The sequence below is a fragment of the Lepidochelys olivacea genome, assembly GCF_965140295.1.
Source record: "Lepidochelys olivacea isolate rLepOli2 genome assembly, chromosome: 1".
NCBI classification, from domain to species: domain Eukaryota; kingdom Metazoa; phylum Chordata; order Testudines; family Cheloniidae; genus Lepidochelys; species Lepidochelys olivacea.
The window spans coordinates 49,679,848-49,696,714 of NC_140411.1; the positions used below are offsets into that span (position 1 = coordinate 49,679,848).

The following is a 16,867-nucleotide window of genomic DNA, read 5'->3' on the forward strand; positions in this document are numbered from 1 at the left end:
TTTTGTTAGCTGCCAGCTAAAGTAAAAACATACAAAATTTATTTATTGCTGTTGTTTAGCATATTGGAGATTGGGTGTAATGTAAAAACTTATGCATGTGCTTTATTTCAAGATCTTGAGTAGTCCCAGTGAAGTTATACACGTGTTTTAGTGCTTTACTAGTTTAGGGCCTAATGGCATGAATAGACCAGTTTTTAAATTTTTTTAAGTACGGAAAAAGTATTAGCTACTGCTTTTATCTATTTCCCTGTATGTATACTTGCTCTAAAATAATTCCTTTAACATCAAACCAGTGAGTCTCTGATCATAGTTTTTCCTAATAACATATCCCTCTAGTTTCCAACAGAATGGATAAAGAATGATGCTAAAATTAAAAATGTTTTTTCTAGAAAAGGACAAAGGAAAAGCTGGTACACGTCCTTACTCTGTGTGGCCAAGATGTGGGGCTGAGCAAAAACCCTTCAGTGAGTCTTGCTGCGTTGTCTGTTTCGTCTTTTGTTATTTTTGTATCTTTAATTTTAAATATCACGAACTTCATCTCCCTGAATTTCAGAGGTGTTTTAATTTATTCCATGTCACAAAACCATCATCGTCGTTAGCACAATCTGGCACATGTTGCATTTCTCAGCACAAACGGCCCTCTCACTTTTCGAGGCTGTGCTTCCAGAACAGGCTATGAAGCAGTTCGGTGGAGCGTTGTTGGATTGCTCGCACTGTCACTGTCCAAGCTTTACCTGTTCTCTGGATAGAATATTTTCGTCTCCAGTGCTGGCAGTCTCGCTCCTTTCTAGATTCAATTACAGAAAAAGCAGTGAAGATTAGCACCCTTATCATCCCATGAGATAATGATCCTAACATTACTCTTTAAGGAAATGAGTATTGTCTCATGCAGTGGAATGTATAGTGGACTATTCCAGTTTTCTTGGTTGATCGAGGGATTTTTTTCAATTTCAAAGATAAAAATTTGTATTTATTTTCTTTAAAATAATGCTTAAACATTTTAAAAGCAATATAAAAATCTTGAGGACTTTGTGATACATTAGTACTATGCCACTCTTGCTATAATGTTGTGAACGTGTTCTCAGTTTGAACAAAACAGGAACCCACAGAATGAATTGTTCTGATCTAAACTGCAGACATTGTTCAGTGGGAAAGGAAAAGCTACCGCTGCACAAATTAGTCTGTGTTATGTTTCCTAATCTTGCCACATGCTTAAGCATGTTTAACTAGAGGTTTTCTGGTGAAAGTATTAACTCATCCCCTTGACAGTCCTTTCAGCAGTGAGCTCTTTGAATTTCATTCCCATAAATGTATCTAAACACTTAGGCAACATCAGTCTGCAGCCATTAGGAGGTAGCTGTTACATTCTTGGACATGTTCCTGCAGCATGAAGTTGTGTCTTTGTACAAGATTTAATCTCAAGGCACCTGTCCAACATAAATAGTAAAAGAGCGTGTTCTAAAAATACCAGCTAAAGGAATTAGGTGTGTACTGGAAATACAGTCTTCTGAATAACCAATTGAGCTTTTACTAACAAGCAACCAAAGGGGAAAGTTTCTCAAAAGAGAAATCTTTTGAATTGTAGGTAATTTTTTCTTCATGTGGTGATTTGGATCTGATTGAGCACCAGACAAGCTTGGTGTCTTCAGAAGACGGAACAAGGGAACAAGAGAACATGGACGATTCAAACAGTGAACAACAGTTCAGAGTCTTTAGGGACTTCGATTTCCTAGATGTTGAACTGGAAGATGGGGAGGTACAGTATATTCTCTATGAAATGGCTTTGCTTAAGTTTTATCTCTGGCTAAAACACAGTTTAACACTTCTTATTACTAAGTAATTCACTCTTTATAACATAAAAATGTAACTATATGACTCTAGATTTGATTTTCAATAAACGTATTTATAATGTTCACAGTGTTGTCACAGTAGCTTAACATTGGCAAGCTACCACACCCTTCCTGTCTGAACCCACTTTAATACACACTGCAAAATTACTACTGAAAGGCAAAGCTGCAGTCCTAATGGCAACACAAATATCAGGTTTCTGTAACTTTAAAGTGAAATTAAAAGCTTTGAAACACAAGTTGTTGAAGATCCCAAATTGTTAACAAAATATATCTGCAGCTTTTAAGAAATTACATTACAAAACAAAAAAGTTTAAAATCAGTTCTTTCATCAATAACTTGCCAAAACCTGAATTCAAGCCCTCAGGGTTCTGTTACTCCTGCAACAGTTGATGAAATCACTAACATTTGAGCACTTAAAAGGATGCAGTTTCTGCTCTGCCTTGGGCGTCAATGATTTCATGGCTCTTGCAGGAGCAAAACAGAACCCTGAGGCTTGAGATCAGGACTTGGCAGGTAAAGCCTGTCAGTTCACCTTTAATTACAAATGCTTCGGGGGAACTTCAATCAAATATACATTATACAGTTGAGGGATAAGGTTGTTCTATTCTTTATTTTGTTTTAGTTTTTTTAAACCATTTAACCCTTGAGCAAACTTGTGCCAACTGGGAATAATCCTTTCCACTTGAATGGGAAGGGACAAGAAATTCATACCCAATATTGTACATGTCTAACAATGTTGCTACCATTTAAAAATTCAGAAACTATTGGTCAACTATTTCCAAGTATTTAAAATGAAGATCTTTGGCCAGCCTGACAGTTCAGCTGGTAGCACATCTTGCTACCGCTGTGGAGACCCGGATTCAACATTAATAGCCTCGAGACAAAAGTGTGTGCAGCAGAGCTGACAAGCACCCTTGCTTGCACATTTCAAGCCGTATTACAAGCAGCAGTCATACTTCTCCATTGTGAACTCAGGTGTCATAATGCTTGTGATTACATTTTTTAATTGAGAGATAGAAGAGAGAATGAAGGGATGGAGCAGAAGTAGCGTTAGTGTGGGTTCATGCATTCAGTTGGACTCACAGAAATCATGAAACCAAGGGTGCAAAACCAACTTACACTTTCCTTAGCCAGATAAGTAGAGGAGGCCCCAGGGGTGGTTGGACAATGAACACACCCCTCATTCATCCCACCAGTGGTATTTCCCGTCCCACAGTGCTGAGCCTGTCTCCCCACTCTGAATGTTGCAACCTGGTGCACGGGGTCACAGTGCCGCTCAGGGATGGCCAGGCCAAACCTAAATGGCACTGCACCTCCACACAACCCTCCCACACACACACACACACACACACACAATTTAATGTGATTGGCAGCCTCTGCTCAAAAGTGGCCCATAACTGGAAATGCAAAAGTGGTGGCATGCAAGGATTGAGGTGCATTGGCAGAGTAGTATGAGAAAGCTTTCACAGTGCCAGCCTGTAATATGGCTTCTTAAGCCAATACTGTTAGCCCTCACTTTCGTAAGCACAAAATTCACTTACAGCTTTTTAAAATAAAAATTCCAGGCCCCCAGCCAATTCTGCCATTATCTCTAGTGCTGTCCGTGCAGAAGATATCTTTTCCAATAGCATTTTACGTCTCAGTTCTTGAAATTATAGGGTCACTGTCCCTACCAGGCTTCACTCACCCTTACTGTTGTCATTCATGACAGGCATTTTCCTACATAATCATTTTCTCTAAAATGCAGTTATTTCAATTTCAGACCTCATTAGGTAGAATGTTAGGGGAAAGAAGCACCCGTATGATATGGCACTTCCCTCTTTGACCTCTTGGAGGAAAGCACTAATGTCTCACTGGCTGTAGCTATCTGACAAATAAAAGCAGCTCTTTCTTAACTATCTGAAATGAAGTCCTAGCATCATTAGTCAAGAATTTAACAATCCATCCATGCTGATCTCTGGAAGATAGAAAGAGTCAAATGTTAATTTAGTTCCCATTGAGTGGGAAAACAAAACCATCTGCAAGGTCCATTCATGGCTAAGCTAAATAGCTTGCACGAAAAATTTTAAATTAGTTCTGACTAGATCTACAAGATTAATTTTTGTCTGTGATTGTTACAATAGAGTTCAAAAGCTGTTAAAGATAATGATAAAGGACAAAATATTTATGCCAAATAACTTTGTGGAAAAAAAAAACCACTGGCTGCAGTCATTACAAACACGTCTTTAAAAATGTATTCAAAATATTACAATGCAAGATAATTTTATTATAATTTGATCAATTATCAGATGATAAATTGGCATGAGAATCATGAAAGCAGGATTCCACCCACAGACTGAGATTTGAGAATTGCTGCTTGTTTCCCTTCAGCAGTTAAAATCAGATGGAGAAAAAAACTTCAGCATTGAGCCAGAGAGCAAAGATTAGAAATATAGACAAACCAGCAAACCAATTAGAAAATTGTTATTATTGCTATTAGTAGCACTGCTAAAGTAATGCTTACAGATCCAGAACCAGGTTGGCGCCTCATTGTGCAAGGTGCTGTGAAGTCCCTGCCCCAAAGAGTTGATAGTCTTAATCCCCAATCCTGCAAAGATTTAAGTATGTGCCTATCTTTAGGATTGAGGCCTAAATTAGTCAATATATGGATAGAAGGGTGAGGGGGATGGATGTAACATAAACTCAGCAGATTATGCATTGTTAAATTTTGGCAAACATTTTACAGCTCATAATACTACTAATAATAATTAATAATTAATTAATGATAATATAAACATTCCCAACTCTCTACAAGAGATTAGTCCATGTTATTGAATAAATGCCATATCATCCCTGGAATCACATGAGCAGCTTCCCTTGAACCAGTGACCATACCAAACATGTAGCAATTACAAAGTCAGATACAAAAGTAGGAAAACTTAATAGGGTGTTTAGTTCATCCTGGAAAGGATTCTACTGTGGTTTTCCATATGTTTTGACCATCCCAGTATTGAACTACTAATGACAAAACTTGCTCCTAAACCTTAAAAAGAAAATCAGTCTTATGGTACTTGTGGATCAAGTATCCAACATCTCTATTTTTACATAAAGTAAAATTAAAAATACAGATGTAAAAAAACCCTTCACTATTTGATAAACTGCTCCACATCTGGAACTTGTATATCAAGATTTAAGCAAGACTGGAGTTATTACTTTCAACTTTGAAAGCCTGAAAAGAGGGAATTATAATGGGAAAATATATTTATTTTTAACTATAGCAACATTATTAGGCAACCCAATAATATATTTCCTGTAATTGAACCCTCACATCATTGTGCAATTCAGTGTTTTAAACAAATACAAATAAAGGGCCAAATTCAGGCCTTGCATAAGAGGTGAGAACTATAGTGACTTCATTGGAACTTTACCCATTTACACCTAATCTAAATTTGGTGTTCATAAACATGAATAAAACAGTGTTGGAAAGCTCAGACTAGCACAAATGGAGACAGCTATTTGGGAAAGATTATATTATAAATCGGTCAGTGCTGGGTGCATTATGCACAGATCACAAGATATGATTGTTTGGTATTTAATAAAGATTTAAAAACCAATAACATAGTATTTGATTTGATTTTTATTTTTTACTTAACGGTAGCATTACAGAGCTAAAGTTTTTCTGATAGCGTTATTTATTACTGTAGGGCAAATGTTTAAGTATATGGTATTTTTAATACAGTAATTTTAAATAGATTTTTATTTGTTTTTCTATCTATTATATCTGCTATCCAGGAACTTCAGGTAAGATAATGCTATTTGAATTCAGATGTGCAAGTAGATGGTGTGCATTGTTGCAAATTTGTATTATAGAATAACACTGTAGGTTTTTTTCTCTTTCAGTGTGTGTGTGTGTGTGTGTGTGTGTGTGTGTGTAAGTGGTGTTTCACCTGCTGCTTTGCCCTAGAAATATTTTTAGGGCTCTAGAAAAATTGAGTTGAAAGTAATTCAACTATTTGGGGCTTAACTTCAAATATGTGTGGCTTGACAGTATCAAAGAATATGTGATTTTAAAAATGGGGATTCTAGATTAAATCCCCTCATTTCTAATTTGAGTTGCAAAGTTGGACTCTTTTTCTTTTTCAATAACTGTGCACACAAGTAGTACACAGACACTAAAAAACAGGAAATATGTTTAGTTAATCTGTCACGTTTATCTTGTTAAAATGTAGAAAAGTTTTTTGCTTTTGTAGCATTAAACTACTGATGACTTGACTCTTAACTTCCATGTTGAAATTAATAGGTACATTGGTTCTTCTTAGCATGCTGCGAAAACAGGTACATGTGACCTCTTTATAGAAAAGTTTTCAGTAGTCCACAGCTCCCCAGAGTTTTACTGACTATTTATGGCTCTGATCCTGAAAACATATGTGTGCTTACATTTAATCATGAGTAGTTCCAGTGAAGTCAATGGGACTAATGTGAGTAAAGTTAAGGATGCACATATGTGGTTTGCAGAGTTGGGGCCTAAGTTTTAAACCTTTAACTTTCTGTAGAAAATTGAAATGACACTGAAAGCTATTAAGAGATCATAGAAAATATTATTTGGAGAGGGAGAGAGCCTCATTCATCCTACAGCAGCAGTTCCTGTCTCACAGGATTGGGCCTGGCTCCCCATTCTGGGTGTTGTGACCTAATGCATGGGATCACAGCATCTCTCTGGTTTGGCCTGGCTGGACCCCTATCATGACAGAGAGGCAGCCAGGCCAAATTTGAATGAATGGCACTGTGTCCCCATGTGCCAGGTCAAACATCCAGAGCAGGAGCTGGGTCAAGCCGCCACTACAGAATAAGTATGGCGTAGGCTCGCTCTCCAACCCCCTTGTGCCTCCTAGTGTCTCCCCTTTACACTAGATCTGCAACCCACTAGAACCTTCCCCACCATTTGGGAAACAGACACAAGCATATGGACACAAGCATATGGAAATACTGTGTTAACCTTAAATTACTAAAACATATTTAATCTACATGGACAACACTGTATCTATATACATTGCTATTTATGTGCAAAGTTAATGGAATCATGTTTTGCCAACACTGCCAGGGAAGCTCTTGTCTGCAACAAGCTTAGCACAATTCCTTCTAGCTTGATTGAGGATATATTCTGGTCTGCCTGGTAGAATTGCTTTTTATTTTATTTTTTTCCCCTAACCACAGCGGTCCCAGTTTCAGTCTGGTTTGTGGTAGTGTTTAGGATGGACACACAATGTGTTCAACCCCTGTCCCCCTACTGTATGATGCTAAGTGGTAGAGTATGCTGTCCTATCTGGCCATTGTTCAGGAGTCACAATGATCACATGAACTGATCTGTGTTTGTAACAAGTAGCTTTATGGAAAGCAGATGATAATTTCTACGTGCAGCAAAAGAGAAGTTAATAGCCGCTTAAGACCATCTTTCCTCCTCGTTAATTGTGATAACAAAATTATTTTTTGGTGCAAAAATAGTAATCTGTCTACGCGCTCCAGTCTGTCATGGAATTCAGTGTGAAATCTGTATTACCATTGGAAAGATCAGGCCCCACATATTTTTGATGTGTACCTCACATCTCCTGCAAGCCTCCTCTCTTGTACTCTCTCCTCATTTTTAGTGTCTTCATCTTCATAATTTGTTTTCCTTTCTTTGATTTGTCCCATTTTCTCTCACCCTGTTTTTCCTGATTACATTTACTATATATTGCCCTTCTTTTTATCTCTCATCCATTTTGTTTTTCTTTTCTTCTTTTCATCTTTTCTTCTTTGAGAGATTCCAAAGAGGAGCAGCAGTGGAAATAAATTAGTGCCTCGTTTCTGTGGCACCAGCTGCAACGTAAAACTGCTGGATATTTCAGTGGCAGTTGGCATCATAAAGATAAGGGCATGACATTGGTCTATTTCTTGTTACCGGATACCTTGTGGAAGAAGAGCAACTGGTGCAGTTGTCCTGTAGCTTTCATGTTGGGGAAAAAAATAATTTTTAACACAAATAAATAGTTTGAAATTATAAAATATTTTTTACAATTCAAGGAGACAAGTTTCCTTAAATGTTGGACATAATTTCTGTTCTTTTCCAACGACCAACCTATTATGTGTTCCCACTTCTACAATATGAAAGACACAATATTCTGCTATGTATGGCTTCATAATGGATTCATTGTCATTTTGCTGTTGATTGTAGTATATCCCTTAAATCTACCAAATGTTTCAGTGGGCTGGGCTAGACTAGCATATATTTCTAGAGGTATTTTCTCTTTTCTGCATCTGTTTTAAGTTTTGCTCCATCTTTGTTCATGAGAGGTTAGCTTATCATTGTTATCCAGAGCTTTTTCTCTGAATATCTATATGCCAATGTTCTTTACACTAAAAGGCAGTGATTCAAAATGCTTATATATCTTTGCACAAATTCAGTGACTTATTTTAAAATAAACTTATACTTAATTCATTGCTGCTTATGCCTTTGGCCCTGATTTAGCAAGGTATTAAGCAAATGTCTAATTTTAATTATGTGAGAAGTCCTGTGAAAATCAATGGCATTGCTCATATGCCCAAAGTTAGGTGCATGCTGAACTGGGCCTTTTTCACCTATGAAAATTTATTATATTACTCAGGAGTATATTCTGGATGGGTGTGGGACTCTATAAAAATATAATATACTTCATGTGTAATATATATTTTTTCTTCCTGTTTATGATTTTAAGACAAAGATTTTTTTGCCAAATTTAAAAAATATATATTTAATTATTTCATGTTTAAAGGATAATTGTTAACTTGAAGCTGATTCATTTTTAAAAATTCTGGTTTCTTGTAGAGCACCATTTTAAAAGTAGGTTTTGTACTTACTTTTTCCCCCCTTTAATCCTTTTTCCTGTAATAGCTTTTTTTCTTATGTTGATGTCTTTATAAGAGTCTTTTTAGCAAGAGGGAAAATGATTAAGACCCCGAACCTGAAATTGGATCCAAATTGGATGACACTTGGCCCTGTGCAGAGCCCCTTTGACCTCAGTAGGCCTACTCATATGAGTAAAATTATGCATATGCTTAAATATCTGCAAGGACTTGGCCTTAACTTGCCCATAGAAGGGAATTAGTGAAACAGACTACACACAAAGTACTGTCAAATGCAAAAGTAAAGAAATGGGAAAAATAGTGTGAAATACTTTTTTCAGTAACTTTATTCATTTATAACAATCTTAGGTAGTGTTTGCCACTATTGTCTTAATCCTGCAAATACTTACCCATTGTGCTTTAACTCATATTTGCATAAGCGTGCATAGACTCAGAACCTTAAATAGGAAGAAAATATTCAGATACAAATTTGATTTTTAAGTTGACTTTGTCCCTTTTAAAAAGTGAAATATTGGTCCATACTAGTCAGCTTACTTCTGGGGGAAAAAATGTCCAGTTTATAAAGAAAAATCAATCAGAAGCCTAGAATAAAAGTTAAAAAGCTGTGCTGCTTTCGCCATTGCATTGTGCATGCAAAATTAGAGCTGCATTCAAATCTGCCTTAACTTTGCATTTCATTACTGTGGTTATGTACGTAGTACAGAGAATCTAAAATATTTAACATGTGATTTGCTATTGAAATATTACTATGAACATGTCTTGTATGATTGAGTCTAATGTTTTACAGTAACACTGGGGGGGGGTAGAGGGGGGATCTTTTCAAGTTGCTTTAAAATTTTTATTTAACCTGTCACTGTTTCATTGACATTGAGATATGCATATATGTGCTCATGGAATTATAAAAGCAAATTTTTAAGCAGCAAAGCATGAAAAACACTTAGTATTCAAAATAATGAATATTAATGTAACTTTTATTTCCATCTTTATTACTCTTATGTCCAGGTGGAGGCTTAGAAAGTTTCAGTAGTTTCTGGTTACTTTATTGCTTAACAAAATTGTGATCATATAAGATCAGTACTATATTTTTATATCAAAAACATTCTTCTGCTAGATTAGAACAAATTATTAGTAATTTTGAGAATAATTGTATATAATATCATAGGAAACAAGTTGAGCCTGCATATGTTTTCAGGGTGAAAGTATGGACAATTTCAACTGGGGAGTGCGCAGACGTTCTTTAGATAGTCTGGACAAATGCGATATGCAGCTTCTGGAGGAAAGCCAGCTTTCAGGAAGTACACCCAGCCTAAATAAAAGGAACCATGAGGACTCCGATGAGTCATCAGAGGAGGAGGACCTAACAACAAGCCAAATATTGGAACATTCAGACCTAGTAAGTAGTTAATTTACCTTTTGTTAAGAATAGATAGATTTTTTTTAATAAAGTGATCTTTTAATGTCCTGTTGCCTAAATGCAAACTGATCAACTGGGATGCCAAATGTCATGTAACTGAGTGCTTTCTAATGGCTCACTTGTCCTTTAACTGAAAATGGAAAAGAATGTTGATGAAAGTACTAAACACAGGAAGTGTCAGATCTGATAAGTAGCACTTTATTCAGCAAGCTATTAGTTTTGCTTAAATGGCCAATGTTAAATCCTTCAGATGTATAATGTTTATAAAATGTAGCAGGCATCCAATTTTGAAAAATTCACCTTTGGGATGTTTAAATATGAATAAAAAATTGAAAGATTATAAAATGAAAAGTATACAAGCTGAAACAAGCTAATCAACAGCCTTGGGAAGGTAGCATTAGCACAGTGTGTGCATTGCATTCATATATGAAATGGCAAAAAACTTTGTTAATGCAGAGATAAAGTTGCCTGGTGTAGCTCATGCCCTTCCAGAATGTCAAGTACAGCAAAACTCAAACTTCTGGAAAACCAGGAAATACAGAGATAATGTAAACACCAAAACAACCTTAACTCTGCCCTCCCCTTCCCCGTCACCACCGCCAGGACCTGGAGCTGGCAATAGTCACTGGGAATGATCTGCATGCATTCCATCTGCATTCACTGTGTTAAGTGTAGCTGTATTGAATGGTGGAGGAGTAAACTGGAGTAGCTTAGAAAATCTCTGACTGTGATATGAGGATATCTAGGTCTGAGTCCTCCCTCCCCACCCAAGTGTGTTATCAAAGGAAAGAAGTGCACATGTATCTTGAGGTTCAGTCTGCATCATTTCAGTATAGAGTTGTGTATGTTGTGTCAGCAGCAGGGCACAGGGATCTTCTTGAGATAGGTATTGTCAGTAGTGAGGTCGGATCAGAGAGCAGTCTGTGGATTTAATAATAGGGGTATAGGTTGAGATGGTATCAAGTGTGCAAGTGTAAAGGGTTTGTAAAAGGATATGAAGTTGTTACATTTTACAAGTGTGATATTCCGTTGGGGGAGCCGGCTTAGTGCTTAAATGTAGGGCAAGTGCAAGTAGCGCCTGTCCATTACACTGAAAAGACAGAGTGCGAACGTGTGCATTATGGGTGTATTGGGCATCGCTCAAAGAGGAAGAGTTACAGTTGTGTTGATGTTTACCTGAACCCTGTATTCCTTGGTTTTCAGAAGTATGAGTTTTGCTTAACTCAGGGTTTTGGAAGGGCACAAGCTGTCACCAACAGCCTTAACTTTGGGTGTATCTACATTTCAACACTACGGTGGCACAGCTACAACACTGCAGCTGCATCACTACAGCACTTCAGTGTAGACACTCAGTGCAGCAATGGAAGGGGTTTGTCACAGCCGGGTCTTGGGCTGCCAGACTAGTGATCAGTGCCAGAGTCCACACTCATGAGACAAGAGTCAGTAAGGTCAGGATATAAGGAGATCAGAAGGAGACAAACTGGAGATCAGAACCATGAATCAGATGCTAGGAGTCAAGCGAGGTCAGGATGCCAGGAAATCGAGCTGGGGGAGCAGGAGCAAGAAGCACAAGACTCATAGTCCAGGGCAGGGTGGACCCAGTTGTTCAGATAGCTTTCTTTTCCTGCTTTAAGTAGGACCAGCAGGCTAATCAGCAGCTCTGGGACTCCACCAATGGGCCCTCAGGGATGGAACCTCAAGCTGGGGCTGGGCTTCATGGATCCTAGGGAAGCAGTTGTCAGCAGGCTGCCAGGAGGAGTGTTGGAGCGGGACTGCTCCCATGAACCTGAGTCATGACAGAATTCTTCCATTGCTAAAGTTAATATACCTCCCCAAGAAGCAGTAGCTAGATCAACAGAAGAACTCTTCCATCAACCTAATGCTGTATACTCCAGGGGTTAGGTCAGCTTAATTACATCGCTGAAGGGTGTGGATTTTTCATACCCCTGAGAGATGTAGCTATGCTGATGTAAGTTTTCAGTGTAGACCAAGCCTCTGTGTTAACAGTTTTTTGCCATTTAATTTCCTAGTTTTTTAAACAGAAAGAGAAATGTTTGTTGGTAGAAGTTAGTGGTCATTTAGACGGTTGTAGTTCTCACCTAGGTTTGCAGCTGAAAGGCTACTGTGGCTAGGTAATAATCAAAAAAAGTGCTTCTGTATAGAGCTTTTCATCAATAGATCTGAAAGAACTTTACATCATTGTCCACATTTTACACAGAGGAAACTGAGGCACAGAGTGATGAAGTGACTTGCACAAGGTCACCCAGCAGGCCAGTGGCAGAGCCAGGAATAGGCCCAGCCTAGAGGTCTTTCTACTAGGATATACAGTTGCTGTGTGATTCCTCTGTGCTCCTTCCCTCATCCCCCATATATTTTGTTATAGTGGAGTGGGGATAATGGTCATGCTTTGAAATGCGTAGCTGCTAACAGAGCCAGTGAGGCAAATCTCATCCATGGTCTGTGTCCCAAAACCTTGAGAGTTTTATTACATGGTTGTTACAGTAACTTTAAGCATGTGAGAGAATACTGGTGTGTCTCTCCTTCTCAACCCCTGCCCCCACCAATCCCTGCAACATTTCCAGATGCCCTCTCCTGTTCCCATCTAATTAAGCCAATTTCCTCTGCTACCCCTCATGTTCTCCAACCCTTCCCATCTTCTCCCCTCCCACATCCCCTAATTTTCACCCCTCCCTCTTACCTGAGCCCCCCAACCACTCTTCTCTCCCCTGCCACCAATTCCCATTTATACCTTATGCCTAATATCCTCCCTGACCAAAACAACTCTGCCCTATTCCCACCTACTCTTACACCCCTAATCGTCTTGCCCCTCCCTTTCAGACTTCAAAGTGGCCCATTCATCTCAAGGAGATGTTTTCAGCTGAAAGAGAATACCCCAGGGGTAGGCATACAGCCTGAAACAATAGCTCTGAGACCTGTGAACTGCTCCATTCCAGTCAGTGAGCATTCCCTTCCTTCTTCCCAAGGGTTGGAGCATTTCTGATATGTGTCAGCAAGCATACACGTTCTCAGCTCCTCACCCCGGCCTCAGCACTATGTCCCTACTGCATGCTCCAAGTATGCCTGTTCTAAGCACCCCACCCAGAGTGGCAGGGCTTCTCCAGATCACAGATCACACGGGGTGGGGACAGAGAGGAAGAGGGACTCAGATACCCCAGATCCTGGCTCATACACAGAAGGGGAGAATGTGGGGTGGACAGACCCCCAGCCCTCTTGCCACTCACCCCAGTGTGTCCCTCTCCCTCACCAGAGCCCCCCAACCCTTCTTCCCCCTTACTACCCATCCCCATTTATCCTCCTCCCCTCAATGCAGTCCTAACCCCCTCTCACTCCTATTTCCCCCACCCATTCCTCTACCCCATGAAATGCAAGCAAACATTCACATATCTCCTTTTTATGAAAATATGAATACATATGAAGATGAATACAAAACATATGAATTATATTCCCCTCAAATTAAAAAGAAAAATCTGACAGCACCCATCCATACTTTTCCAAATTTCTGCCCAAGGTGGGACTTGATCTGACAGTGGCTGGCTGGCTTAGAGTCCAAGGACTATTGCTTATCCCCGTGCACTGCCCAGGAACTTTAAAGGTTAACAATCCTGTTAAATCCTCTTTCCCCACGTGCTCTGTGTAATTTCTTTAGCATATCAGTGTGCAAGGTTTGCAATGCTCTAAACAGGAGCTAAAAAATCTTTTTGAAATAACCTTTTAATTTGAGTTCACCCCAAAGTGCTACGCATTCTGTTGGGATAACCCTTGAGTATTGGACACCTTTGTGGGATGATCTGAGCCTTGGTTTGATCTCTGTCTGTGAGCAAAAAAAGGTTAGCAGAATCTCTCAACTCTTAGCAATGCTGTTTTTTTTCCAGAAGCTGTATCCTGAAATCCTTTGGTCAAATGGCCCCAAGTTTGGTCCATTAACAAAACCCCATGCTCCCATGAGGCACACCAAATTTCAGTTTGCATTCTGAGTGACCATGTAGATTTTAGAGCACTTAGAGTCAAGCTTTAACCAGAAACCTGGTCTTAACCTTAACTGTAGCAGGGCTGTCACCTTGGTATAATAAAAAGGCATGTGATAGAGGAGCTTCACAACTGGTTCTATTATTATTTATTATTATTCTTTTTAACAGATTATGACTCTTTCCCCCTCTGAGGATACAATTCACACGGACTCTCTTTCTACATCATGTGATACAACCTCAGCTGACCCGCATCATTTTAATACAAGAACATCTAGCTTTGAAGTGTCTTTGCCCAACATGAGTAATCACCAGGTGTCTGAGGGATCTAAGGTGAAGGAGATTTGAGAACTTTCTGATTATACTTTTCCTTAAATGAACTTTTTTTTAAAAATAGCTTATTTTTAAAATGAGGGGTTTGAATGCAGGGGCAAGTATGTTTTCTCTTCCCCTAGTAGTATAGAGTGTTTGTATGTTTTATATATATCTATATATAGGTATATTTTCACACACTCTTGTGTGAGCCAGACACTTCTTTTTTTTTTTTTTAAACATTTGTCTCTTTCTATTTTGGTCTTTTTAAATTAAGTATTTTGCATAGTATGAATGCCACTAACTAATGGCAAGATAAATATATGAGTCTCTGAAGTTGCAATGCTTGAGAAATACTCCTAATGTTCTTAATGCTGATTTTTATAGGATGATATGCTAACTGGGAGTGTGGGTGTATGCATGTATTTGTGAGATTTTTTTGTATGTGGGAACCTATTGTGCAGTTGTGTGCACTGGATTCAATTCTTGCCTTTTGGCATATTGTCAGAATGTTAAATGCCTAATTGCAGTATTATGTTAGATTTGCAAAACACTGTTCCATACAGCTGTCTGAAGTGAACCATGCCTGCAGACACAATTCTGTCATTATGAAAGGTTGGTAAAAGATTATCAATGTGTGTGTGTGTGTGTGGTGAGGGGGTGGTTAATTCTCTTTCTTTTTGGTAATACTTCCATAACAGTATATCAGCTGAACCTTACCCTTTCCTCCCTCCCTCCCACAATACAAAGGAAAGGAAAGAACAGGTGATACACATAATCTCAGATTACTCTAATATGTTTGTTGTATAATTAGGACATAATAGGGTTACCAGTCAGGCTTTTGTGGCTGAGTTGAGTACTTTTCACATAACAGGAAAATAAAAGAATGAGGCAAGGCAAGAAAATAAATGAGAGTGTGTTATTGAGTGGGCAGGGGTTGATAACATTTTATTTCAAGTAGCTCTAGTCAAAGAGATTCTGTTGCAGGCTACAATTACTGCCTGCTTGATACCAGTGTTTAAGGGTCCTTTTAATAGTTATTGATCTGTAAATTAAACTCATAGACCACTATTCATGGATGTTATATGCTACTTATATGCCTAATTTAAAAAACAGTATCATGAAAATTCATGTAATGTCCCTATCCTCATACTGACATGTTTGGTACAAAGTTGAATGCATGCGATCTGTAAAGGAGTAGAGAATGAAAACACATGATGAGCTGTTTGTAAAACTGATACACAGATTAGGTTAGTCCCACAACAGGTTTAACATTTATGAAATGCATAACCCAAGTTGATAGGGACCTTTCCACAGACAAGGTGGGTGAGATAGTATCTTTTATTGGACCAACTTCTGTTGGTGAGAGAAAAAAGCTGTTGAGCCACACAGAGCTCTTCCTCATGTCTGGAAAAGAGCTGTGTGTGACTCAAAAGCTTATCTCATCCAGTCTTTCATTACAAAAGCTTTAAACTTGAAGCTAAATAATTTCACGTAGTCTAGTAAAAGCAAAGCTCTACTCCCCCCTGGTTTCTTTATTCCTATATTTCCTACTAGCAGGTTAGCAATGCAGAGGAGGAATTGTTGCTTTTTATATAGTGCCAAAATTTGTACTAGGCACTTCACAGGCAACCATGTCAGTTTTAGACACAATGCAAGGAGTGACAGATTTTTTTAGACAAAGGAAACACAGTGGATCTCATTTACCTTGATTTCAGTAAGGCATTTGATACGGTTCCACATGGGGAATTATTAGCTAAATTGGAAAGATAGGGATCAATATGAAAATTGAAAGGTGGATAAGGAACTGGTTAAAGGGGAGACTACAATGGGTCATACTCAAAGGTGAACTGTCAGGCTGGAAGGAGGTTACTAGTGGAGTTCCTCAGGGATCGGTCTGGGACCAATCTTATTTAATCGTTTTATTACTGACCTTGGAACAAAAAGTGGGAGTGTGCTAATAAAGTTTGTGGATGATACGAAGCTGGGAGGTATTGCCACTACAGAGAGGGACCGGGATATCATACAGGAAGATCTGGATGACCTTGTAAACTGGAGTAATAGTAATAAGATGAAATTTAATAGTGAAAAGTGTAAGGTCATGCATTTAGGGATTAATAATAAGAATTTTTGTTATAAACTGGGGACGCATCACTTGGAAGTAACAGAGGAGGAGAAGGACCTCGGAGTATTGGTTGATCACAGGATGATTATGAGCCGCCAATGTGATATGGCCATGAAAAAAGCTAATGCAGTCTTGAGATGCATCAGGCAAGGTATTTCCAGTAGAGATAAGGAGATGTTAGTACTGTTATACAAGGCACTGGTGAGACCTCATCCAGAATATTGTGTGCAGTTCTAGTCTCCCATGTTTAAGGAGGATGAATTCAAACTGGAACAGATACAGAGAAGGACTAGTAGGATGATCCGAGGAATGGAAAATCTGT

At 38.6% G+C, this 16,867-nt stretch overlaps 1 protein-coding gene across 3 annotated transcripts in view; it reads left to right on the plus strand.

The window, feature by feature from the left end:
• FRY (FRY microtubule binding protein) overlaps nucleotides 1-16,867 on the plus strand; it is a 320,853-nt gene that overhangs the window by 270,424 nt on the left and 33,562 nt on the right. For all 3 annotated transcript variants that reach the window (XM_084635515.1, XM_084635516.1, XM_084635517.1), the window contains exons 50-53: nucleotides 390-464; nucleotides 1,586-1,756; nucleotides 9,901-10,101; nucleotides 14,280-14,441. In XM_084635515.1, the coding sequence (XP_084491641.1) occupies nucleotides 390-464; nucleotides 1,586-1,756; nucleotides 9,901-10,101; nucleotides 14,280-14,441 (609 nt within the window). The remainder of the gene's footprint in view (nucleotides 1-389; nucleotides 465-1,585; nucleotides 1,757-9,900; nucleotides 10,102-14,279; nucleotides 14,442-16,867) is intronic.